The following is a 25,880-nucleotide window of genomic DNA, read 5'->3' as shown; positions in this document are numbered from 1 at the left end:
AGACATAGAAAAATAATATCATATACTCACTGAATTTTAAGAAAAATGGTGTACAATCATGTATAATTTTGAACATAATGTTTTTTTTGTAGAAAAGAGATAATTAGAGAAAAACATTAGCACCTTTCCTGCGTCCATCTTATTATCCCCCTCCGATGGAATCAGAGGGGGATAATCCGATATTGTTTTGGCGTTGTCCGTCTGGCCGTCTGTCCATTCATCCGAATTTCGTTTCCGCGCTAGTTCTCTGCAACTACTGCTGGAATTCAACTTGAACTAAACTCAGGGTTCCCACGCTGTCCGGGAAAACGGGAAATGTCCGTGAATTTGAAAACAGGAGCTCCCGGCCTTGAAAAGTCCGGGAATTAGTGTTGATACATAAAAAAGTCCGGGAAGGTACGGGAATTAGTCTGGTAAAGGGGAGGTAAATCAAACAACCAAAATGGCGGTCTTAGCACAGTATATTGACTTCTGCATCTTGAATGTTGATGATTTTTCGATTTACAAGTGTTTTGGGAGGCCAAGTTTGACATTTATGAGATTTAACATTTATTTTCTGGTTACTATGGCAGTTTTGTTTGGAAAATGTTATAAGACAGTCACAAATCGACCACAAGTTTGCTTGATTGGCCCGTGCTAAGAAACATGAAAGCTCACAGGTCTGGTTGTTTCCTTGGGCAATTTGTTTAACCTTATTGCTCACAACCATGCTAAAAGCCAAAGGTAAATCAATATAAAATAAACAATAGTATTACATACATGAACTATTGTGACGTCAAGGCAAAGCACAGCCAGTTGGCCACACCATATTTGGGTAGCAAGAAATACCCAAATATTAGCCACAATATACTAAAAATGAATGTGTTATACTAAAAAAAGTGCTGTTTTAATCATGAATACAATATACACTTTCACTAAGATGTAATCGAACATACCCAAATTTTCATTTTTGAACCAAAATATACCCAAAAACAGTATACTCCATGAAAACTATTAAATAAAAAAAATAATACGAATGAACTTGTATGAAATTACAACAAAATTATACCCTTCAAATTTAAATGTAGACAACAAATCTCATATCTTGCAAGTACATTTGTCTATTCATTAATGAACCTAACAGTTAGAAAAGCAAATGTCACTTTTTTTCTTACAACATCTGAACTGCCAATTTCAACGGAATGAATGAAAGTAATAGTTGGCTAAGTCACATTATTTTGAAAATATCAATTCATTTTCTCATTAAAATCTATATTGTATACAAACCAAAATGAATATTGCTATAATTGTGTGTGTTTGGGTATTTTGTGCTGCTGCCATATTTTGTAGAACCCGTAGCACTGGCTTAAGCAGAGTACAACATTTAAACATGAAAGTTGTGAAATTTTTAATGTAGAAACACCTGCAGGCAGTTTTCATATACCCTTCAGGGTGACATGCTTTTGCCATTCTATGCACCTAAGTGGACTGAGGTCAAATGTGAGGTTACTTATTAAAGTACTATGAATATCTTGTAAAAAAAGTGATCCCTTGGAAGCATTAAAAACACCAAAATTACATGAAAATTGCAGACAACCTGCAACAGTTGCTGTCACAAAGTACATTTCATTACTTATAGACACTGAATGTATTTCTTAGATAGAGTTAGATTTATGTCATGAACTACATGTATTATATTGTTATTAAATGTTGTTTTAAACATTACCATGAAAATATTCATAGGACAAAAAAATTGAATAGCTTGAAATTCAATCTTCTAAAAAGTCCTTAAAAAATCAAAAAAGGTCCTTGATAAGTCCTGGAAAAGTCCTTAAATTTTCAAAATATCTAAGAGTGGGAACCCTGTAAACTGAGTGGGAAGACTTTAATTATATATTTATCATGGCATAAACAGTAAAAATTCTAAAGCCTGAAGGGTCATAATGGCTACGACTATAAACACAATCTCTGTTGCGCCAAGAAATATGTCTATTTCGTAGCTATGTTACCAGTATAGAATCCTTTAAAACAACCTATTGCAACTATTTGTGATGCAATGTAATATTCATTCCCACTGGGTTTTGAGTTTATTCAAAATGAAATAAAAATGATATTGTACATACGAAAAAATATCATCTAACTAAAAGATATTTTTTTCAAACCACAAACAGTAAACTATACAACATTTGAAGAGAATATTTAGTGTCGCCCATGTTAAGAAATAGTGAACACTTTGCCGTAAAGATTATCCAGTAACTAGATGTCTGAAAGCCATAAAAAAAAACTTCAGTTGGTGAAAAAGGGTTGGTCAGATTACCAGAATATAAGAATAACACGTCTTTACCTGTGTTACAGATCACTCTGACTGGATATCTAGAGCTTTACTGCAATAAAATGGTGGTCTGTGTAAGGGACTGGCTTTGTAAATGTCTGGTTTGGTATCTGGCTTATAATAGGGTCAAGTACATCACCTAGGCTGTGAGTGGGTGTTGATATATACTGATGTAAACCATTCTTCTGAAGGAAGTGATGAAATATCTCAGTATTTCCGGTTTGATTTATATCCCCAAGGATGATTAAATTTTGGAGGGTTCTTATCTGTGATTGTAAATGCCGGAGAAATATTTTAACTGGAGAAGATGGTGGCTTGTAAGCAACAACGATGTTATATGTCAGTTGATTATATGGTAGTGCTATTCCAAGGACTTCAATACCACAGTCTTTAAAATCTAAAGTTCTATAAAAGGTAAAAGGTAAAGGTCTTGTTTATTATAGTGTCACCCCTAGTGAAAGGGCCAGCCATTTCTGACTTATGAGACACCTTTTGCTTGCATACCATGTACCTCCCAACTCCTACCACTATGCCCGGCGCCAGGCGGATAGAAATCGGTAACCATTCATTTTAACTACGTCGCGGCTCACGAAGCGGCCATTTTGGAACGAGTTCCACGAGAAACATGATTCTTGTTTCACAAATATTGCTAGTCCATGTTTTTTGTTGTCAAGGACCATTTAATAATTAGTAAGTAACGTCTGCTTTGGTGTTCTTTTCATTCTAGTCTCTGTTAAGCATATGACAGCCATCTGCTGAAGAGCTGGATCACTCATGATGTCACAAAAATGTTTGTTTAAAGATCTGATGTTCAAATGTCCAACATATAAATGATTGCCATCCAAAGAAGATGGGATTTTAAACATGCATTCAGTTTTCATTCTTATCCCTTTGTGGGTACAGTGAAAACTGGACTTTGTCTGACTGGATTTAGCTGTAAAAGGTCTCCAACAGCTAATATTGAAACACCTGCATAATTATGGCTTGTTGTAGTTTTGAAAAATTTCCTGTAATCCACAAAGACAAGTGGTTTTGAAATGAAGTAGATCCAAGCGTAGATATTTCATCTATGACAATAACTTGCAAATAACTGAAGCTGCAACTCATTGTATTTAGCCTGAATTGGTTTGGTGGTTTATATGGGAAATTGGTATCATATACATGCTTTTTACTGGCAACAAAATGCAGAATGAACAGTCATTCCATTGATGTTTGATGCTGCCTTTCCTGTAGATGCTGTCATCAACACTGTTGGCTTATCAGGGTCTTGTCCTGGAGTTCTGAGAGCTTCAACAAGCCCTTCATACAAAGTGTTTACAAAATATATTCCCACATCCTGCCCCTCCGGTGAGGAAAATGTAGAATGGTTCAGTTGAGTCTGGTTGGAGCCTTTTGTTTGTTGCCCAGAGAAACAGATGGTCAAACAATGTTATCTGTTGCATATTAAGAAAGCTGTATTATTTAGCAAATCTGTTTTAGTAAGTGGAAAGGTTGATGGGGCTTTTTAGCTCACCTGTCACAAAGTGACAGGGTGAGCTTTTGTGATCGCTTTTCGTCCGGCGTCCGTCCGTCATCCGTCCGTAAACTTTCACTTTAAATGACATCTCCTCATAAACCACTAAGCCAATTTCATCCAAACTTCACAGGAATGTTCCTTTGGTGGTCACCTTTGAAAATTGTTCAAAGAATTTTATTCCATGCAGAACTCTGGTTGCCATGGCAACCAAAAGAAAAAACTTTAAATATCTTCTTCTAAAAAACCCAAAGAGCTAGAGCTTAGATATTTAGCATGAAACATCTTCTAGTGAGTGTCTACCAAGTTTGTACAAATAAAAGCCCTGGGGTCAAAATTGGCCCCGCCCCAGGGGGTCATTGATTTTCCCTATATGCATATAGTAAAAACTTAAAAAATCTTCTTTTAAAGAACCCAAAGAGCTAGAGCTAAGATATTCAGCATGAAACATGTTCTAATGGGTTTGTACAAATAAAAGCCCTGGGGTCAAAATTGGCCCCGCCCCAGGGGTCATTGATTTTCCTTATGTGTGTATAGCAAAAACTTAAAAAATCTTTTTTGATAAACCCAAATAGCTAGAGTTAAGATATTAAGCATGAAACATCTTTTAGTGAGTGTCAACAAAGTTTGAAAATAAAAGCCCTGGGGTCAAAATTGGCCCCGCCCCAGGGGTCATTGATTTCCTTATATGTGTATAGCAAAAACTTTAAAATCTTCTTTTAAAAAACCCAATGAGCTAGAGGTTAGATATTTAGCATGAAACATCTTCTTGTGGGTGTCTACCAAGCTTGTTCAAATAAAAGCCTTTTTGTTAAAATTGGCCCTGAAGGGGAGTGGGGTGAGGGCAGAGATCATTGTTTTTCATTATATGTGTGTAGTAAAAACTTAAAATCATGAAACATCTTCTAATGGTTGTCTTCCAAGTTTGTTCAAATAAAAGCCCTGGGGTTTAAACTGGCCCCGCTCCCGGGGCCTATATACAGGTGAGCGACCTCAGGGCCATTATGGCCCTCTTGTTTGGTACCCCTGGATTATCAGCACATGCTGAGAATACAGTGGTGAGTGGTTCTACAAGTAACTGACAGCTTCATTTGCATAGCTTGGTCTTATAAGCTGTTGATGATAAGGATGCTTGTCAGAAAGTCTTCTTCTGAGAGCTAAGATGATTATTTGAGCACTTGCTATATTTCTAGGAAGACTTGCTGTATAACTTAAGAGAGATCTGTGGGGACCAAAACAACCTGACCACTTAATTTGTGCTGTGCACCTGTATGTAGAGTAATCACTTTCATAAAAGGCAAAATCTGAGAAATAATCTGTAGTTCAGGAGATGTCAAACATTTAAGTACATGTGGAACGGATTCTAATGATAGATTATTCACTACACACAAAGCTGGAATTGAGCTTCTTTTTAAAGCAGCATCACATGTTTGACAGATCCAATCAGTTGTTGTTCCTCTCCTAGCTTCAATAATATTTCTTATTAACTCTTGCTCTTTTCTATACTTGGAATTTGCATATTTCAACACTAAACGCCTGAACATAAGTCTTGCACAAGAAAAGCAGTCATACAAGGCACCATCCTTGATTGCCTATTTAAGATGTATAATGGCAGTTTCTACAGATGTACTGTTTCTGTTAGTTTTTCTCTTAGCAGCTTCTGTTTTCTTGTCTAATATTCTTTGATTTGTTCACTTTGAATGGTGTTCATTCATTTTTCTGAAGGCATCTTTTTCCTTTTCAATTTCCTTTTCAGTTTCTGATTAATTCATTCTTTTTGTTTGACATATCATTGTCTTTTTGAGTTTGTTTTTCTGTTTCTGACCTATTGCTTCGTTCTATCCTTTTTCTTGACACATCTTTCTCTTTTTTTTCTCTTTTTCATAGGGTCTGACTTATTTTTTCTTTCTGATCTTTTTCTCATCATAGCATTGCCTTTTTGCGTTTGTTTTTCTGTTTCTGACCTATTTATCCATTCATCTTTTTCTTGACACATCTTTCTCTTTATCCTCTTAATAGTTTCCTGCTTATCCATTCTTTCTGATCTTTTTCTTGACACACTCTTTTTCTCTCTTTTTTAATAGTTTCTGGCTTATTTATTCTTTCTGATCTTTTTCTTGACACATCTTTCTCTTTTTCTCTCTTTAATAGTTTCTGGCTTATCCATTCTTTCTGATCTTTTCCTTGATACATCTTTCGCTTTTTCTCTCTTTTTAATAGTTTCTGGCTTATTCATTCTTTCTGATCTTTTTCTTGACACATCATAATCTTTTTCTCTCTTTTTAGTAGTTTCAGACTTATTTGTTCTTTCTGATCTTTTTCTCAGCATATCATTGCCTTTTTGAGTTTGTTTTTCTGTTTCTGACCTATTTATCCATTCTGATCTTTTCCTTGACACATCATTCTCTTTTTCTCTCTTTTTAATAATTTCTGGCTTATTCATTCTTTCTGATCTTTTTCTCAACACATCATAATCTTTTTAAGTTTTTTTTCTCTATTTCTGATAGATTCATTTGTTTTTTCTCCTTCTCAATGCATCATTTTCTTTCTGTTTCTTTTTTTCAGTTTCTGATTTATTCACTTTCTGTTTTGTTGTTGTTTTTTTTTCTCAACTTAACTTTTTCCATTGCATTCCTTAGTTAATTGGTGACCTGTTCAGTCTTTCCATTTGTTTTCTCAACCTATGTTTTTCAGATTTAGTTCTGTTTTGATCTGTACATTTAAATTGCAGATTTTCTGTCATTTCAAAACTTTGTGTTTCAGCAGGCAGATTATGACGAAAAGGTCTACACTGTGGAAATGGATGAATATATCCATTATGAATACGATTCTGAAGATGGTTTCTCATCAGATTCATGTCTAGAAGTTTAAGACCAGGTTCACAGTTCCGCAGTAGCATTTCAGCAAAGGCAATTGAGAAGAATCCACATAAGTTTGTTGATCCTTGTGACTGTGGTACTATGTAGTGGATACCACTGATCTCAACATCTTCATAATCTTCATATATGCATTTCATTTGATACTGGACAGAAAGAAGATGCTGCAGGTTATATAAACTGTCAAAGATGTATATCTGTCCATTTTTCTGAGCAGAAACAATGTAATGATTATCAACAAAATATATCTGTACAGCAGAAATGTTTTTGTTTAGTTTTATTTCTGATCTTTGCTTCTTTGACATTTCCAACCCCACAAGAAATGATGGTGGTAGCTTTCCTTGTGAGCAATTTAACTGTGCCCTCCATATTTGTGATACAAAATCCATCATTTGAATAGACAGTTCTCCATTTAAAACTTTTTATGACTGTATTCCATGAAAAGACTCATAGTGAAGATATTGCTGGTGGCATAACTGAAGTGAAAAAATAAAAGACACTGTTGATAACTTCAAATTTGAAATATATACAAAGATGCTGCAGTTCAAATGTTGTATAAAGATTTCAAGGACTACATATATGAAGGCCACTAGGTGGTTTTCATGCATATACATGTAGGCAAAGCTTTCCATGTTCTGATAAACATACCGTAAAATCCTGATTTAACGCCCACACCCTAATTAACGCCCCCCACTCACTTTTGAAAACCTCCTGTATAATTTAAACAAAGAAAATAAAGAAACTCTCTTACTAGTTAGGCGATTTATGGTATATCCAATATCATTCCATTTATGAAAAATATCCGTGAATCAAAACTTAAACACTTTAAAGTTCACTAAAACAGAGTGTAGTCTGCTTGAAAACAGTAAATGTTGAAAACACAAAACCAAAACGATAAACATTTTTACAGCACACACTATCAATATAGCTTTGCACTTGGACAACTACACAGATCTTGAACTGGTGATCTAAAAATCAATAGAACTTAGCTACTGGTTTAAACCAACCTTCATGCAAATAGAGAAAAACAGAATCCCTAAAGAAAGCCCAACACGGCAAAATTGTAAAATGTTGCAGGCTCGGTTTGATTGAGCCTGTTTATGGACGGTACTGGAAAGTGCAAGTTACCGTCCACACCCCCTATAACACCGGCTTAAGCAGAATTCAACATTTAAACACAAAAATGGTGAAATTTTTAATTTAGAAACATCCGCCGATGTGTTCATACGGCAAGAAGTCTAAATTTATTGATCAGACAAAGTTTAGTTTACAGACAAACTGACTTACAGTGTGATATTTGCAAAGAAATATACTTCTAGTTCTTTAAAAGGAGCCATAATTATAAATAATAAATTAACTGATGCAGCTACACAAATGGTATATACTGACTGTTTCAATATGTACCAATACTACAATGTAGATTTATTAGGAAAATTATCAGAAAAACGATTTTACTCTTCATTGAAATATACCTACATTATCAGCGTTTGAAAAGTCACCATTCTGTACATCAGCTGATTCAGATTGAAGATCAGTTCTGGAATAAAAACAAATATTATAATGGCAATATTGCAACTGTGGATTTTTGAAGTTAGTTGAAAAGAATGAAGTCATAGAGCAGGGCTCGACATTAACGGTTGTCCGACTGCCCGGGACAACCAAAAGTTTGGTCAGGGCAAGTGAATTTCAAAAGAACTTGTCCGACAGGGCAAGTGAAAAAAATCATAAGTAAACATATTAAATTCCAATATTATGACCAATAATCCTTGCAAATTACAATTTCAATCTTAATTAGACTTAATTAGAACGAATCACATTTGTGGAGACGATAAGTAACGAACCTCACAGCTGGGGCAATTGTACATGTACACAGATTATCCGGTTGTCTGATGAATATGTCAAATCTTGATTAGCATTATTAATTATGTCAACACTTCTTCTTATTAAAGGTGTTCAAACCCTGTTGAAGTTCAAATCACAACCTTGAACTTATAGTTTAATTTAGCCGTCTAAACATTTGCCGATTTCTGGCTGTTTATTTTTGCCGTTAAAATCTAAAATTTATCGTATATCCTCAAAGAAAAAACGTTTCTCCTGTAGATAATTGTGAAAATAATAACAATTCATCTACAAATTTGTTACAGAGTCATATCCACAAGGAAAAAAGGGTGTACGGACATAATCCCCTTCGGACAAAATCCCCTTCATGTATTTTTGTATATCCGGACATAATCCCCTTCATGGGTGGACATAATCCCCTTCATGTGTGAAATTTTGAAGTGGACAAAATCCCCTTCATAAAATTGCTACCTAGGACAAAATCCCCCTCAGAGGAATTTTCGTTTTTTTAAGTGGGTATGAGAGCCACATACTGCATTATGCTGTGTAGTAAATATCTTAATGTATAAATGAGTAGAAAATATTTCAGCAGAAAAGCACATTCAATTAGCAACATTTAAATCACATTAAAATTGCTTTGTTAAAGCATTCATAACAATCAATCAAGTAGTGCAGTGATCTTGGTTTGATTAAATTATCACTCTTTCATCAATAGAAATTGTAACAATGGATAGTATCTATCAATTAGAATTATCAACTTATACAATCAATGAAACAATTATTGGCTAATAAAAATGTTTTTCATACTAATCAATTTAAAACTATTAAAGAAATTGCCTAATCAAATATGTGTTATGCAGTTGATAATTTACCATAATTTTAATGAAAACTTCTAAACTAAATAAAGGTAACTATTGATACATAATTATAAATAAAAAAACAAAAGTTCATTATTCATCAATTTTTAGGGAGTATAATAATACATTATTCATCAATTTTTATGGAGCATAATAATACATTAGAAACCTATGAAACAAGGGGATTTTGTCCGGGTAGTGAAGGGGATTTTGTCCAGCCTTGCAAAAAAATGAAGGGGATTATGTCCACCCATGAAGGGGATTTTGTCCGGGTAGGTGAAGGGGATTTTGTCCGAAGGGGATTATGTCTGACATTCGGAAAAAAGATGTAAATTAAGAAAGTAAAAAGAATACAAAATCGGTAAATGAAATTGTCACATATATTCCCGACTTAAGACGTGGTAAACAAAAACCTACAAAGTTTCTGTCCACTTTATAAAAATTCTTTTATGAAGAAAGTACTTTATCTAAGTGATTTTTATATATCAAATGCACAAAACTTTTTTTTTGTCACAATAACCATTTTTTTTTACTTTTTTTTTTTCTTCAAAATACATGTAACTTAATTACTGAAAACATTTTAAAATCTTGTTTAGCCCCTTTTAACCTTCCTTCTATTTCCAACCAATTTTAGTGAAAAAATGAGTATGATTTTGTCACAAAATGTCTTAATTTCTTAAAATTATAAGCCTGTACGGCTTATAATGAAACCCATGCATGATAAGAGAATAAATAAACCCCATTTTCAAAGATTGCCAACCCTTTTTCTCAAACCTTACTTATAAATGTAGGGTTGTTTTCAACACTTTACCGGTTTAGGTCAGGGCAAGCAAGCTTTGGGTCAGGGCAAGTAATTTTCAAAAGTACTTGCCCGACAGGACAACCAAATAAAAAAGTTAATGTCAAGGCCTGTAGAGTATGATATTTTGTCTGTTTCCTGTTTAAAAAAATTAAGAATTTTTTCCTGTTTAAAAAATTATAAATTTATTATAATAACCTCCTATTTCACTGTCTATCTTGCTCGAGTTTTGCCCTGTATCCTATTGCTTTCTTTCTCCCCATGGTTGTTGTTTTATATCACTGGATCCTTGTCAACACTTCTAATAGTATCATTTTTAGCTCGACTATTCGCAGAATAATCGAGCTAATGCAGTCACCCATTTGTTGGCGTCCCTGTGGTTAAGTTTTTGCGTGTAAGCTGGTATCTCTGTGATTATCTAACATGATTGGTCCCATAACTCTTGAGTTCTTTTTTGCATAATTATACCCCTTTTCGACTTAGAAATCCTTGAATAAGTTTTTGCGTGTAAGCTGGTATCTCCATAACTACTGAAAGGAAAGGATTGAAACTTCACACACTTATTCTCTGTGATTATCTAACATGATTGGCACAAGTCCCATAACTCTGGTTTGCTTTTTTGCATAATTATGCCCCTTTTTCGACTTAGAAATCCTTGAATAAGTTTTTGCGTGTAAGCTGGTATCTCCATAACAACTGAAGGGAATGGATTGAAACTTAACACACTTGTTCTTACATGATTGGCACAAGTCCCATTACTCTTGATTTGTTTTTTTTTCATAATTATGCCTCTTTTTCGGCTTAGAAGTTTTTGGTAAAGGTTTTGCTTGTAAGCTGGTATCTCTATAACTACTGACGGTTTGTGCCTTTTTTGGGACAATTTTATGCATTCATAATAATAAAGCAGTGATTTATGCAATTAAACATCTTAATAACAAGCCTTTGTACCTTTTAGGACAAGTTTATGTATTCATATAAGTAAGCATTATTATACTTGATGACAACTTTTCGAATAGTCGAGCGATACTGTCCTCCAACAGTTCTTGTTACATATGTTGTTATAACTAGCTACAGTGCAAGCTCTTACAGCACCCAACTGTGTTCTTAAAATTTATTTTCAAACATATTAACATAGAAAATAATATTATACAGTTATTTCATGGGTTTTTGTGGAACAGTCAAAACTGTTGCTCCGAGGAAGCAGGGATGACATTTAGAATTATTACCCCTCACTTTTTTCGTAATTCTAATTTCCCATAGGCCTCTGGGAGTTATTTTTACTGTTAATGCAAGTGTACCACGTGACTAAGAATTTTGTACTGTTACAAAGGTAACAGTATTTTTAATAGTATAAAATCTGGTCACGTGGTCTATTTTCTAAATAAAATGAAATACAATGGCCGCCATTTTTTTCTCGATTCATTCTTATTTTCGACGTTAAACCCTGATAGGACATCAATTTCTTCTCAGGAGTAACTGTGACACTCATAAAATTTAGTTGTTCGCACCCTGGTGTGCTTTTCGCGTATAAAATATCTTTTTGTTGAATAGTCAAAAAGTGAACATTCGTTTTCAACGGAAGTAATTGCAATGTAAATAATAATGTGTCAAACTGGAACATGCATGCAACAAAGGATAATTTAACAATTTTAATCAGTGAAACGTTACAGATATGGTGGACAGACATAGGATATCATCGTTATTTTGTCAAAAACCATGCTAAGAATATTCTGGAAACAGAAGGATCAGATTTCACAGATCATAACCGTGTGAATGGGTTAGTGTTTTGTTTTCTAAATAAAACCTAGCTTATTGTATGTTTATGATTTGTAGATATCATCACTTGCTTAAAGAATAAAAGAAAAAGAAAACTTCTCAAGTAGGCCTAAAGTACACTTAAAACTTGAAAGGTAAGGGCAGTTTAGTTATTGTTACTCTTGGTTTTTTTTTGTTACAGTTAGATTTAGTTGACAATTTCAGATCATCACAGTATTTTTGTTCGGGGTAATAAAATAAATAACACATGGGTTTGTGAGTAACAGTAAAAATATCATCCCTCGTAAAAATACTGTTTCCCTCGGCTACGCCTCGGGTAACAGTATTTTCCTCGGGATGATATTTTTACTGTTACCCACAAACTCATGTGTTATTTATATAATAACCATTGCAATTAAATACTAAAATTGTGTTCATGTGTGGTTTATACCGTTGTTTATATCGCTGTTTTTATCTTCTCATTTTTGAATATATTTAGCGGTATCATTATCAAAGACATGATAAAAAAATAAGCCTTTGTTTGTTATTGTAATAAATGCCTGCAGTAAACAGTCTTTTGTATTTATACAGTACACGTAGCTTGTGTCTATGTGCGATTTTCCATTGTTTATTTTTCACACTGACCTTCACACGTCAACTTTAAAGAAACAATCAATGTTCTTTTATTCAAATTGTATTTGCATGTTGTTGTTTTTTAGTTTATTTACGTGTATAAACCGATATATGATGATTACGAAAAAAAGCATTATTAGTCGTCTGCATTTTAAACCAGAAGTAATGTAACATCAACAAATCTTGAAATGTTGTCAGTTTTTATGCCCCCTGGCATATTAACGAACCGTCCGTCTGTCCATCCGTCTGTCCGTACGAGGTTAACCTAGAATGGCAAGTTTGATTTTTCTTAAGTTCTACCTGTACCAATGGCTTCTTAGTTTACACACTTACTAATCAATACAATGTACATGATCTGGTCAAGTTACATAACTATGGCTTCCATATTTACCAAGTTATTGCCCTTTTCAGCACTTAGAAAATGAATAATGGTTAACCTAAACCGGCAAGTTGGAAATATCTTATGTTCTATCTGAACTAATGGCTTAATAATTTTCACACTTACTTATCAATACAATGTACATGATATTGCCAAGTTATATAAATGTGCCATCCATTTTCCCAGTAATTTCCCCTTTTATCACTTTGAAAATAGGGCCTTGTATGGTTAACCTATTCCGCCAAGTTGGATTTATCAAAAAATTTCACCTAATTACTTAATTTATTTAATGATATCTTTCATATTTGGTAGGTGGATACCTTTAACGGTCCTCTAATTTTTTGTGGCGTTTGGCGTCTCTAGGTCAAGGTCACTTGTGTAAAAAAATAAATCTAGAACATTTCTACAGCCTTTATTTTTGAGTTAATGTCTTTCATGTTTATAATAGTCATACCAAGGGAGGTCCTCTTCCTTTTCCTTTAGTAAGGGGTCATTTGGGTCAAGGTCACCAATGTCAAAAATAGATTTTTTACACTTTTACAGATGTATTAACCTTATTCTATCGACAGATGTTTTGTATATTTTGTAGGAACATGAAATTGAGGTATTCTCATTTGGTTGGAGGTAGAGGTCAGTTGGGTCAAGGTTACCAGTGCTAAAAATAGATTTTTACACTTTTGCTCATACAGCCTTTATATATTGTCAGATTTGTATTATAATTGGTAGGAAGATAACTGACATGGTATTCTTCCTTTGGATGGAGTTAGGGGTCAATTGGGTCAAGGTCAACAGTGCTAAAAATAGATTTTTACACATTTGCCCATACAGCCTTTATATAATATATTGACAGATTTATTTCATATTTGGTAGGAAAATAAGTTGTATGATATTCTTCCTTTGGATGGAGTTAGTTCTTGTTTATTTTAATTACGTGTATAAACCGATATGTGATGATTACGAAAAAAAGCATTATTACGTCTGCATTTTAAACCAGAAGTAATGTAACGTCAACAAATCTTGAAATGTTGTCCGTTTTTATTTGCTTATTTTGTACAAATATCTTAATAAAAGCGGAGAAATAAAACGCATCAATGCGAGAAAGATGACACCGCAGAAATAAGATGCGCAGAAATTTAAAACCCCTTATTTTGACCCAAAAAAACGCAGAATATTAAGCCGGCAGAAATAAGTACTTATACGGTAAAAAAAATACAGATGCATATACTTATGAGTAAAGGCATGCTCTAGGACTGGTAGACCATTGAACACTGCTTCTAGCTCACACACATCAAGATGCCGTTAATAGATTCAATCGAAAGAAAGACTAAAAATACAATGACAAATATGGAGTAATGATAATGAAATGAGTAATATATAAAGTACAAATTGTTCTGCATAATTAAGGTGATGAGTGTTGTATACACAGAAAAGCTAGATGCAATGCTTATGTAGGGAGAACCAAAGGGAATGAATGCAGTAGTTTTGAACAAAAAAACTGAAATAAACATAACAATATTTACAAGAAAAACAATAAAGTGGAACAAACAATCAACACAGGATAAGTTTTAAGGTTTATTTAATGATGATAACCGACGTTTCGACTCTCACGAGTCTTCATCAGGGTTATAAAATATCAGAATAATAGAAAAATCATTGTCTAACGTACAAAAATCGGGTATACTTTACGTCACGTGATTTGTTCTAAAAGTAGTTTAAATTATGTCATTTTGGGTTTACCCCATAATCTATATTTAACTGTACGCTTTTAAGAAAAAATACCGTAAATGTAATAAATGTTTATATTAATGTCATTCAGTTTTTCTTTTTCATCCTGGCAATTGGTTGATGTGCTTGTGTGGCTGCTGCACGGCGACGGATTGTTACTTTTAAAGGGTGACAGTTGAAGTGGGGATAATTCCGGATCTATTATCATTTCTTTTAAAATTTCGTCCGTTGCTGATTTTGGTGAATTCTGTAGCCATGATTTTACGCCGGGTATTATACGGAATTTTGGTATGGTGGTTGCTTCAAAAGGTTTTTTCCAAGGTTTGATAGGTTTTATTTCAATGTTGTCGTGTTTTTTCTCTAATTTGGTGAGGTATCGTTTTAGTGGTTGTTTGTGTATCGTATTACTGTGTTTCTGGAGGTGTTCATGTCGGCTAAAAGAGTTGTTGCAGATGTAGCATATAAATCCTAATTTCTTGTCTTGGTGAATTTCAAAGTGTCCGTTGAAGTTTCTTTTTGATCCTTTCAGAAATTTGTTGCAGGTAAAGATTGTCGTAGTTTTTTGGATATTTCTTTGAAGTGTTCGTTGTTAGCTGTTAACTGTTGTTTCTGTAAATTAATTTGGATTTCCATTATTACTGTATTAAGTTGAGTCCGGATGGTGATCGTGTTTTAAATATTGATATAAGTGTTTCTTCAGTTCTGAGGCGGATGTTGACGATCTTAAATAACATAGTTACGTCGACGTCATTAACGTTGTGTTCGTGTGTTGTGTAATGGTGGGAAACGGGTTTATAATTGTTGGCATTTTTTATGTCTGCGAAATGGCCATATAGACGTTCTTTTATAGTATTGCCGGTTTGTCCTACATATTGTATTCCACATTTGTTGCATGTTATTAAATAGATAAAACTGGATGAATTACAGTCATATGTGCCTTTGATATGAAAGTATTTTCCTGTTGAATGAATTTTAACATATGATTTACTGCTGATATGTTTGCATGCGATACAATTTCTTTTACATGGGTGTGATCCTTGTGGTTTCATCTGGGGATTGATGTCTGATTTTGTGAGTTTGTTTCTTAGGCATGCTGGTTTTCGAATACTGTACATATTTTGTATTCATTAAACATTGTTAAAGTGGGGTCGTTTTCCAGGAGGTGGGTGTATTTAGAGATGATATTATTTGTTCTTAGAATAAGTGGGTTATGAGTAATTATAAGCGGTATAATTTCCTTTTGTGATTTAGTATCGACATTGGTATCAAGATTGGTAATTTTGGCTTTTTTGATGGTTTCGTATATTAATTTTCTGGGATAACTGCGTGCAATAAGGTTTTCCGTAAGTTGTTTTGTGCATATTTCAAATTGTTCGTCAGTGCGGCATATTCTCCTTATTCTGACGGCTTGGCTATATGGGATACTTGCTTTTTGGTGACGTGGATGGAATGAGCTATAGTGTAAATACATATGTACATCCGTTGGTTTTGTGTATAGTGTGGTTGATAATTTTCCTTTTAAGTCTTTGTTGACAGTAACATCCAAGAAGTTTGCTGATGTTTGGTTTATGTCTACCGTAAACTTGATCGTTGTGTGGAAACTATTTAAGGCCGTAGTGAAGGAATTCAAATCCTCTCTCGATTGTGGCCAAACCATAAATATATCGTCAATATATCTGCACCATACCAGTGGAGATATCGGGTATTTAGCTAGGAACTCTTGTTCTATCTTATCCATAAAAATTATGGCATAGCTAGGTGCGCATTTGGTACCCATTGTGGTTCCGGCAATTTGTTCAAAAAATGTATCATTGAATCTGAAACATGTTTTCTTGAGTATGAAGTAAAGTATTCTTGGAAGGATCCAGGTTTTAGGTTCTTGTTCAGATCTTTGATGTAGTACATATTTGGCTGCTAAAATGCCTTCTTTGTGTGGAATATTAGTGTAAAGTGCTGTCACATCTATTGTGACTAAGAATGCGTCTTTAGGTACGTTGTTTAATTCGTGTATTTATACCCCCCCACAACAAAGTTGTAAGGGGGGTATACTGGAATCAGCTTGAATAACTTAAGATTCCTTTGACCCATAGTCTTCATATTTGGCATTGAGGTTAGTCATGATTAGTAGATGACCCCTATTGATTTTGAGGTCACCAGGTCAAAGGTCAAGGTCACAGGGGCCTTGACTTCAAAAAGCTTTTCTTCTCAATTGCTAAAGAATGTCCTGTCCGCAATGTATGGATTTTGACATTTTCACATTTGAAGCATGTAGAATACATAACTTAGCAATGCACTGGCTTAGTAACCTCAGATTTGGCAGGGAGGTTGTACTTGAGCTGGTATAAAAATCAGTTTTTGATGAGAAAATTCTCGATCAACATAGATATGCTGAAATCCAGTCGGTTGTTTTGAAAATTCATGTTTACATAAAAATGTTGAAATCCAGTCGGTTGTAAAAAAAAAAGTCCATAACAGGGACCATACATAACTCCATGTTAAATAAATTTGTCAGGACATGCCACTGAGATGCAAAGTTCCTTTTTGTATTGATGGTTCCCATAAAATCTTGTTGAAATCAATCCAGCCGTTGCAAAGAAATAGCAATATTGCTCTATATGCACAATTAATCAAGGGCAATAACTCTGTGCTGAAGGTTCTGAATCGGAACAAACCGATGATAATTATGCTCTTGCATCTTGATATTGATGATTCCCAGAAAGTTTTGTTGAATTCCAGCCAGTAGTTGCAGAGAAGTAGCACGGAAACAATTATTGGTCTATATGCATACTACGTAACTAATCAAGAGCCATAAGTCTGAGTTAAAGTGTCTGACTGGAACAAGGCAATGATATGCCCATCGCATCTTGATATTGATAATTCCCATAAAGTTTCAATGAATTCCAGCCAGTAGTTGCAGAGGAGTAGCACAGAAACGATAAGTGCTCTAGTTATGCATACTACATAACTATTCAAGGGGAAAATCTCTGTGTTTAAGTGTCTGACCGGAACAAGGCGACGATATGCGCATCTCCTCTTGGTATTGAAGGTTCCCATAAATTTTCAATGAATTCCAGCCAGTAGTTGCAGTGAAGTAGCATGCAAACGATTTTTGCTATATATGCATACTGCATGACAGGGCGAAAATATTTTCACTCCCCCCTATATGATCGGAAAAGCGAAATTCTAGTCGCCCTAAAATCTCTATGAATGGTCTGACATGTATAATTTTTCCATCGATAATACTGCCTGGAGGCATATTAAATTGTGTAATCTGACGTAATTGGCACACGCGATAAAGCGTGGCCATAGCCACACTTGGAATTCACACTTGGAAATCCACATCGCTAAAAATAGCGCATTGATTATAGACATTAAATTTTCGGGTAAATTAAAGCTGTGAAAGACCCTGATATGAATGCAGCAGATGATAAAAAGCTAGCTAATTGATAATTAAGTTACCTTAAACGTATTTCGTGTCTTATTTACAATTTCCCCTATGCGTTTTGTTTGTTTTACAGTTTCCCCTATACGTTTTGTTTGATTTACAATATTCCCTAAATTATAAATGTTTTGTTTGATTTATAATTTCCCCTATATGTTTTGTTTGATTTACAATATCCCCTATACGTTTTGTTTGATTTACAATTTCCCCTATACATTTTGTTTAATTTACAGTTTCCCCTATATGTTTTGTTTGATTTACAATATTCCATAATTATACGTTTGCTGGTCCATTCTTATCACCATTACATTTATGATAGTAATTAATTACAACTGTATATTATGGCTATAACACTAATATTCATTGGGGCGTCCGTGGCCGAGTGGTTAAGGTCGTTGACTTCAAACCACTTGCCCCTCACCGCTGTGGGTTCGAATCCCGACAGGGACTTTGGATTCTTTCATGTGAGGAAGCTATCCAGCTAGCTTACGGAACGTCGGTGGTTCTTCTCAGGTGCCCGTTCGTGCCTGAAATAATGCACGGAAGGGCACCTGAGGTCTTCCTCCACCAGTAAAGCTGGAACGTCGCGATATGACCTATACTGTGTCGATGTGACGTAAAACCCAAAACAAACAAAACTAATATTCATCATTAAAACTGATGTAAATTGATAGAATTTGGATAATTATTATGAATTAAAGAACTTTTCTTATTTCATGCTTTCCAGTGTTTTATTGTGATATATCAGATGATTATATTCTGATAAACCACTAGTGAAATTTATAAAATATAATTTTCACTGTAGCCGGACTATATCTGAATGCGGATGAAAAGAGAATCGTAACTAAATGGAATGACAGGCAGAGATAACTGCTGTCATGCGTAAATTTTGCTTCTTAAGGAAAATAAAGTCGATGTCAACATACATCATGTTAAAAATGTAACAAAATTAGAGAAATTTAACAGAACTATATTTCAAAATTGATGATGTGACGTCATGATGTGATGACGTCACAAAGGAAATGCGCGACGTTACGCGGCAAAATCAGTAATGAAATACTTAAAATCACTTAAATAGCATGAAATAAAAAGAAAATTTATTTGTTTTACATATAAGATTGAAATATATTTCATTCGTGAACACCAGCTATTATATTTTCACTCGTGGCTACGCCACTCGTGAAAATATTGCATCTGGTGTTCACTCAGTGAAATTATGTTTCAATCTTACATGCAAAACAAACAAATATCCTCTATTTCTTAATTAATTGCATTTAAAAGTTAGTCAGAAACTGTTAAAAAACTGTGAAATAAAATTTGAAAAAAAATCCAATGATATAACTCAATTTGATGATCATGAAAAATGGTTTTTCCGTTGATTATGGTATGTCTTGTGTTACACTGTCTTACATTAACATTTTTGCATATTTTATTACACTTCATTTTGGATCCTGATTAATATTTTGGCAAGAAAACCCTGTTTTTGAACTTTTGAAACTGAAATGCAATGCTTTTTTCTACTTTTAGACTCTAGAGAAATGGCAAAGTCGGTGTTCCAAGCTGAACTGTCAATTATTACAAGAGAAGAAAAACATCACAAAGTACCAGGAACAACTTAAGATTGTCAAAGCTGAAATAGAGCTAAAGGTATGTCCTGATCATGTACATATACCTAACTCTTGTTAGGCCACAATCTGCTAATTTCTTAAAAGGACTTGCCTAGTTTCCAATTTATTGAACTGTCAATTGTAAATTTTAGAGATATGAAGATGAAACTTGAAAGTTTTTAAGTCAAAAGTATAGAAACTGCATGGATGTGCAGACCTGCCTGACTATACAGGTGAAAAAGATAAGGTTAGTGCTAGGGTCTCTAGGTTAAAGGTTAAGGTCACACTTAGAGGTCATTGAAAAATGCTTGTTCAGAGAAAAACTTATACATTCATCGCGGGATTTTAATTTAACTTGGCACAAATGTTCACCATTTTGAGGGTAAGTATTGCACGCAAAATTCAGGTCCCTGCTACCAATGTCAAGGTCTCGTAGTGAGATCACAGCTAAGATAAAACAGAAAATGTGTACAGGGACCATTTAGTCAACATTTATTGATGTATTGTAACACAAATGATAACTATCATGACTACAAATGTAACATATGTAATTTAGGTTAATACATTGCAAGGTCAAGGTCACTAGAGATGAATAATGTTAAAATACAGATATTGTCAGGATATTACCCAGAGCATATCTCCTATAAGCATATCTATAATACCTTCATCTCTGTCAAAAGCTTTTATGACGGGCGCATTTTGCGACAATGTTGCCCTTGTTTAAGATAAAAAAAACAACAGTCTTTTATTTACAAGAATTAATATGGTTTATTTTCTTTCTCTTTTGTTTATAAAAGGTATCTGAGAAGACAGAGAATTTAGTGAGTGAGCTGAAGTCTGCTAAGGAAGAGGCTAATGAGTATTTATGTAAATACCACACCCTCACTAAACGCTACACACTTCTAGAGGAGCAAAATAGGAAACAGATGAACACTGCAGGTCTGTAAAAAAGTTTTTAGCTTGGCTGATAGTAGAAAAGTAGAAAAGCGGGTTATATTAATCATGTTGTCAGTGGTGTTAACACTGGCATTTGGGTAATACTTGGTTAGAGTTATATACAGTGAAAAACATCTTGAAATTGAGAGTGCCATATTAAGTGATGGATTTGGACTTCTTTATGGTAAAATTTTCTCGAATTATTCTTTACAGACCATGTAAAAGCTTAGACACATTGAAAAAAAAACGATACATAGGAATGGGTGTAGGTTTTTATAAAGAATATATAGTGAAAAAAATCAGGACTCATTTTACTTTGACACATCAAGAAAATCGACTACTTGAAATTCAACACATAGAAGTTCTACAGTATCATTAACCACTGAAGGTATTGAGGCAAAATGCCACACATGTCTCCTAAGATTTGTTGCTCTAGCATAAATTTGTACTTGATTATACTCCTAATGTGAACGCATATGAGCCGCGTGATGACAAAACCAACGTAATGCGTTTGCGACCAGCATGCATCCAGACTAGCCTGCTGCGCAGGCTGGTCTGGATCCATGCTGGTCGCAAAGGCACTATGTTGTTTTTGTCTTGACGCGGCTCATATTGTATGCAAGTTTTGTGTCCATAACCACTGATGCTATTCACTGGAAACATTATAAACGTCTTCTTAGCCATGATTGCAGGTCACTGAACAAGACTTGTAACTCTAGTATGTAGTTTTATTGAATTATTCCCCTTTGTGAACTAGAAAAATTTCTTTGTGGCTTTTGTTTAAATATGAAGAACTGAGGGTAGCGATTTATCTGTCCATTTGGTAGTTGTTACTGTACAGCATACTGTTCTGTGCAAGCTTTGAATGATTTTGCCAGTATGAATGAAGTTGAAAATTTGTATGCTGATATAAGAAAAAAAGGTGCTGAATAAAAGTATTATTTTATGCTTTTTCTGTTTGATAAATGAATCAAATGTAATACACAAGACAGAGAACCAGACACAAGCTGTCAGACAGGTATATGTAGCTCTCAGGTAACTGGGGGTTACTGAGCAGAACCTCATTATTGCTGTGAACTGATACCCTTGAGTGAGATACTCTGTTCTGTACAGCAGCCAGTGTAAGATTCTTGTGTGACATACTAGTGCTACTGTGTTGATGGTGATTGGGAAGTGGGAGGAGAAGGGGCAGCTGAGGTTTTCCTCCACCAGTAAAAGAAATATTTTGAATATTTTGGAATATAGTGGTCTATGTATCTGATAGTTTACACAAAAATATTCGTTGAAAATGGCAAATGAATAGCTTTTTAAAGACTGCCTGAATGTGTACTTTCTTTTCAGGAGAGCTGTGGCCTAAAGGTAAAGGTGTCTGCCTTTCAACCCAGCGGTCATGGATACGAGCCCTTATCGGGTCATTGCTATGTTTCATTATATGACACAGTACTGGTTGGTTCCAGGAAACGGACTCAAAAGTTATCATTATAAATTGCAAAATCTTGTTCCGCAATTCAGCTTAAATAAATATGTTTAAACCAAACTTTATAAAACAGCGTGATTAAAGTGGATTTTTTTATTTCAGGTTCCGGACCAGTTAAAGGCAGTGGTACGCAGGGTAATTTTGATAAGATGGATACAGCGGTGAAGCAGGAGCCTGGTGAGACATTTACCAGTGAACAGACAGATAGATCACAGCTTACAGATACTGGCCCCATAGCTAAAAGGCTAAGGCACTCTGATCAGGGTATATACTGTTTATATAGAACATTTTTTTAAGAAAGTAAGAAATTTATTTCATAAACAAGAAAGGGAAAAAATAAGAAGGGAGAATACTCTACTTGCCTTATCATTTTTATGCAAGGAAGTTATTTCCCTTGCTTATAAATAAAATCATAATCATAATAGTAAATTCGCTGTAAAATATAGGTGGTCAATTTTTGCATAGATAATTGTTAAAACTTGTATATTTTTAGGAATACTTCTATTGATCCATGTTTTATTACCTTTGTTGAGAACATGTTGATAATACAACTTGTAGACTAACTTGCCTTGAAGAAATATTGCTAGGTCTGTAATGTAATTTTATAACAAAGAAATCTTTTTTTTCCCCATCGATATATCCTATGTATTTTCCACATAAAATAATCTTGTGTTTGAATCCCAAAATGATTGATATAATACAAGTCAAAATACTACTTTATTTACATTTTGATACTTTTATGACAAATAACTGTCAAATATATGCCATTTATTGTCTTGTTCATAAAAATGCAGGTATACAAGATACTGTGACGAAGCTTATTGAGGAGGAGGAAAAAACACCACGGAGGAAAAGTCCCCGATCCCTCTCGCGTTCAAAGTCAAAATCTGACGCTTCATCTGCCTCCAAAACAACTCCTGTGACAAAATCGGCCAGTGCTGCCACACCCAGTCCCAGAACAACTGATAACCACTCGAACATTTCAGATAACCAGTCCAATAAAAGTGCAATAGTTAATAAACCAGTCTCAAACACATTAAGTACACAGTCTGAAAAATCTGTATCACTGACTCATAAGAGACCAAAAGGGCTCCGACCAACAAGAAATCAAACAACTGGTCAGACGGCAGTGTCTACTGTGACAGTACATTGTGATTCAAGTGATAAAGACAACAGTGTTTCAAAGTCACTGTTAAAGAAGTCGGACAGTATCAATGATTCTGGGAAGGAAACAAGCATGCTCTCCATGAGTACCCTCGGTCATCTTACAGCGAAAGAAGGTCCATCAAAACTGAATGAAACTTCCCAGTCAATACTTAAGGTATGGCTTTATTAGTCCCCTACCGGTTTACCGGATGGGACTTTAGGTTTACCCTCCGTCCGTCAGTCCATCCCTCAGTCCATTTGTCTGTCAGTCCGTCCGTCCACAAAACTGGATCCCGTGATAACGCAAAAAGTACTGAAAATATTTTTATGAAACTTGATATATGGATAGATGGCAGATTGGAGATTATGCACGTCTTTTTCTTTTCTTCCTATGTTGAAAATTCTGGTTCACAACAAATAGACTGAAAATATGGCAAATTTTACACATAACCTAGATCCAGTGATAACGCATAAAGTACTGAAAATATTTTTATGAAACTTGAAATATGAGTAGATGGCAGTCTGTAGATTATGCACATTCTTTTCGTTTCTTCCAATGTTGAAAATTCTGGTTGCTGTGGCCAACAATAGACTGAATTTCAAGATTTCTGATTCAAGTTTTAACGTTTTTTCACTATAAGTTCTTTATTTCTTAAGTATTTTCTTCAAAACTTTAAATATAAGTTTCTAGTCATCAACCACATCAAATGTGACAAGGTTTTCAACTCTAGCATAAAATTTTATCAGAATTTTCATGAAAAAAATACTGTTTTTTTAATAACTTTTTTTTGTGAATGTTAATCTACTTCAAACTTCATATCTATGTTTCTTATTATCATTTAACATTTGTGAAAAAAGTTCAATACTCTAGCAAGACTATTTCCAGAATTATGCACCTTTTGAACTTGGACTTTTTTTGAGAAATTGGTAATTTTTACTCCAACTTTTTCAATCATTTATAGGATTTTCTTCAAACTCCCACATCATAATAATTGACCAAGGTTTTATAAATCTAGCCTCCATATTTCCAGAATTATTCCCTCCTTAAAAATTTGAATTTTTCTCATTCATTTCTTTTCACTTTCTTTTACTTCAAAATTAAAAAAAAAAATTCATTTATCAACACCTTCATTACTAATTGTTCTTTGTTACCCACATCATGTATGACGTCTTGCATCTTTATTTCAAGAGTTATCTCCTCTTTAAGAATTTTGCTTTTAAAAATGTTATATTTTGATAACAGGGATGTTTAAAGAAATAACTTTAGAGTGTCCTTCAGTCCGTCTGTTTGTCTGTACATAAAAAAACTGTTTCCTGTGATCATTTTTAAAGAACTTTTTCAACAAATTAGAAACATAAGTGAATGGCCCTTCAGACTGTTCCTGGGGTTTTAACCAGTAGGGGACTTATGGATTGCTTGCAATACTATGATAATTGCTTGTTTCATTGTGAATACAGTGTTTTTACACCATCTTTAGTAAGGTCTTAAAATTGTACTTAATTGTACTTTGCTAGGCTTGTTAGGTCAAATGATTTGTTTTTCGATTAAATGTTTTAAATAAATTGTCAAAAAATGTGTGCCATGACAAGAACTGAAGAATTGCTAAGTGCACATATTTTCATATATTTATCATTCTTTTACTTTCACTAAGGAAATATTTAAGAAATAGTATTCATCACAGAGTGTCTTCTTGCATTATAATGACTGTTTAAAGATTTAAAACACTGATGCCATTCTGTTCAATGTTTAGGGCTGACTGGGCAGTTGCTATACTTGGTTCAAAATGATTTGTTCTATTTCTTATAACATAGTGATGGTACCACACGTAGATTCTGTAAAGATTTATAAGTTGAAGGAAATAGTATTTCTAAAGGCCAATTATGCCACAGAAATGTTTTTATTTCCCTTGAGGTACGTTTATATTTTAAAAAATTTACTCACAGGCAAATTGTTTTTTGGCAATAAGTACAATTGTAGTTAGTTAGTTAATTAATTATTACAGTGTAAATACGGAAAATGAAAACAGGCATTGATCAATTATATAAAATTTTAATTCATATTGGGATTGGTACATACACAAACTTCACAAATTCTGCATGTTCAAGGGTCCTGTGAATCAATTTTATTTTGTGTGTTACAGAAAAATCCCCTGGGAACGATTACCAATAGTCCTGTGAAGAAACAGCAGTCCACCAGTGATAGTTCATCAAGTAAAATTGCCGGTCCCCAGCGTGTACTTAGTTTGAAGAAATCGCCCTTCATGATGAGAACCAGACGAAAGGCTGAACAGCAGGAACAGAACTCATTGACGGAGCAAGAAGAAAGTCCAGCTGAGTGTAAAACGTCATAATATGAACATTGCATATTGTTGTACATATATTTTAATATGTTGAAATGAAAACAAGTTTTTTTATCCAATCATTGGATTCTTATGACATAGTTATAGTTAAGTATCGTTTTTCTATTGTTGTTTTTCTATATCTTAATTTTTTTGTGTAGTGAAATCAATGTTAAACTGTAACAGAAAAATATAAATAATAATTTTTGCATCTGTTTTACCCTCTAGGTGAGTAATTTCTATGGT

The 25,880-nt window shown here is 34.1% G+C and overlaps 1 protein-coding gene across 1 annotated transcript in view; it reads left to right on the top strand.

Annotated features, from left to right (window-relative positions):
* LOC132735927 (centromere protein F-like) overlaps positions 1-25,871 on the top strand; it is a 47,979-nt gene extending 22,108 nt beyond the window's left edge. The window contains exons 9-13 of the mRNA XM_060722966.1: positions 19,657-19,776; positions 20,534-20,675; positions 22,252-22,413; positions 22,944-23,470; positions 25,437-25,871. Coding sequence (XP_060578949.1) covers positions 19,657-19,776; positions 20,534-20,675; positions 22,252-22,413; positions 22,944-23,470; positions 25,437-25,646 — 1,161 coding nt within the window. The 3' untranslated portion in view covers positions 25,647-25,871. The remainder of the gene's footprint in view (positions 1-19,656; positions 19,777-20,533; positions 20,676-22,251; positions 22,414-22,943; positions 23,471-25,436) is intronic.
* Positions 25,872-25,880: the final 9 nt, after the last annotated feature.

The sequence above is a fragment of the Ruditapes philippinarum genome, unplaced genomic scaffold (genome assembly GCF_026571515.1).
Source record: "Ruditapes philippinarum isolate M1 unplaced genomic scaffold, ASM2657151v2 ctg582_1_1_1_1, whole genome shotgun sequence".
NCBI lineage: Eukaryota > Metazoa > Mollusca > Bivalvia > Venerida > Veneridae > Ruditapes > Ruditapes philippinarum.
This window is presented reverse-complemented; position numbering and strand designations above follow the sequence as displayed.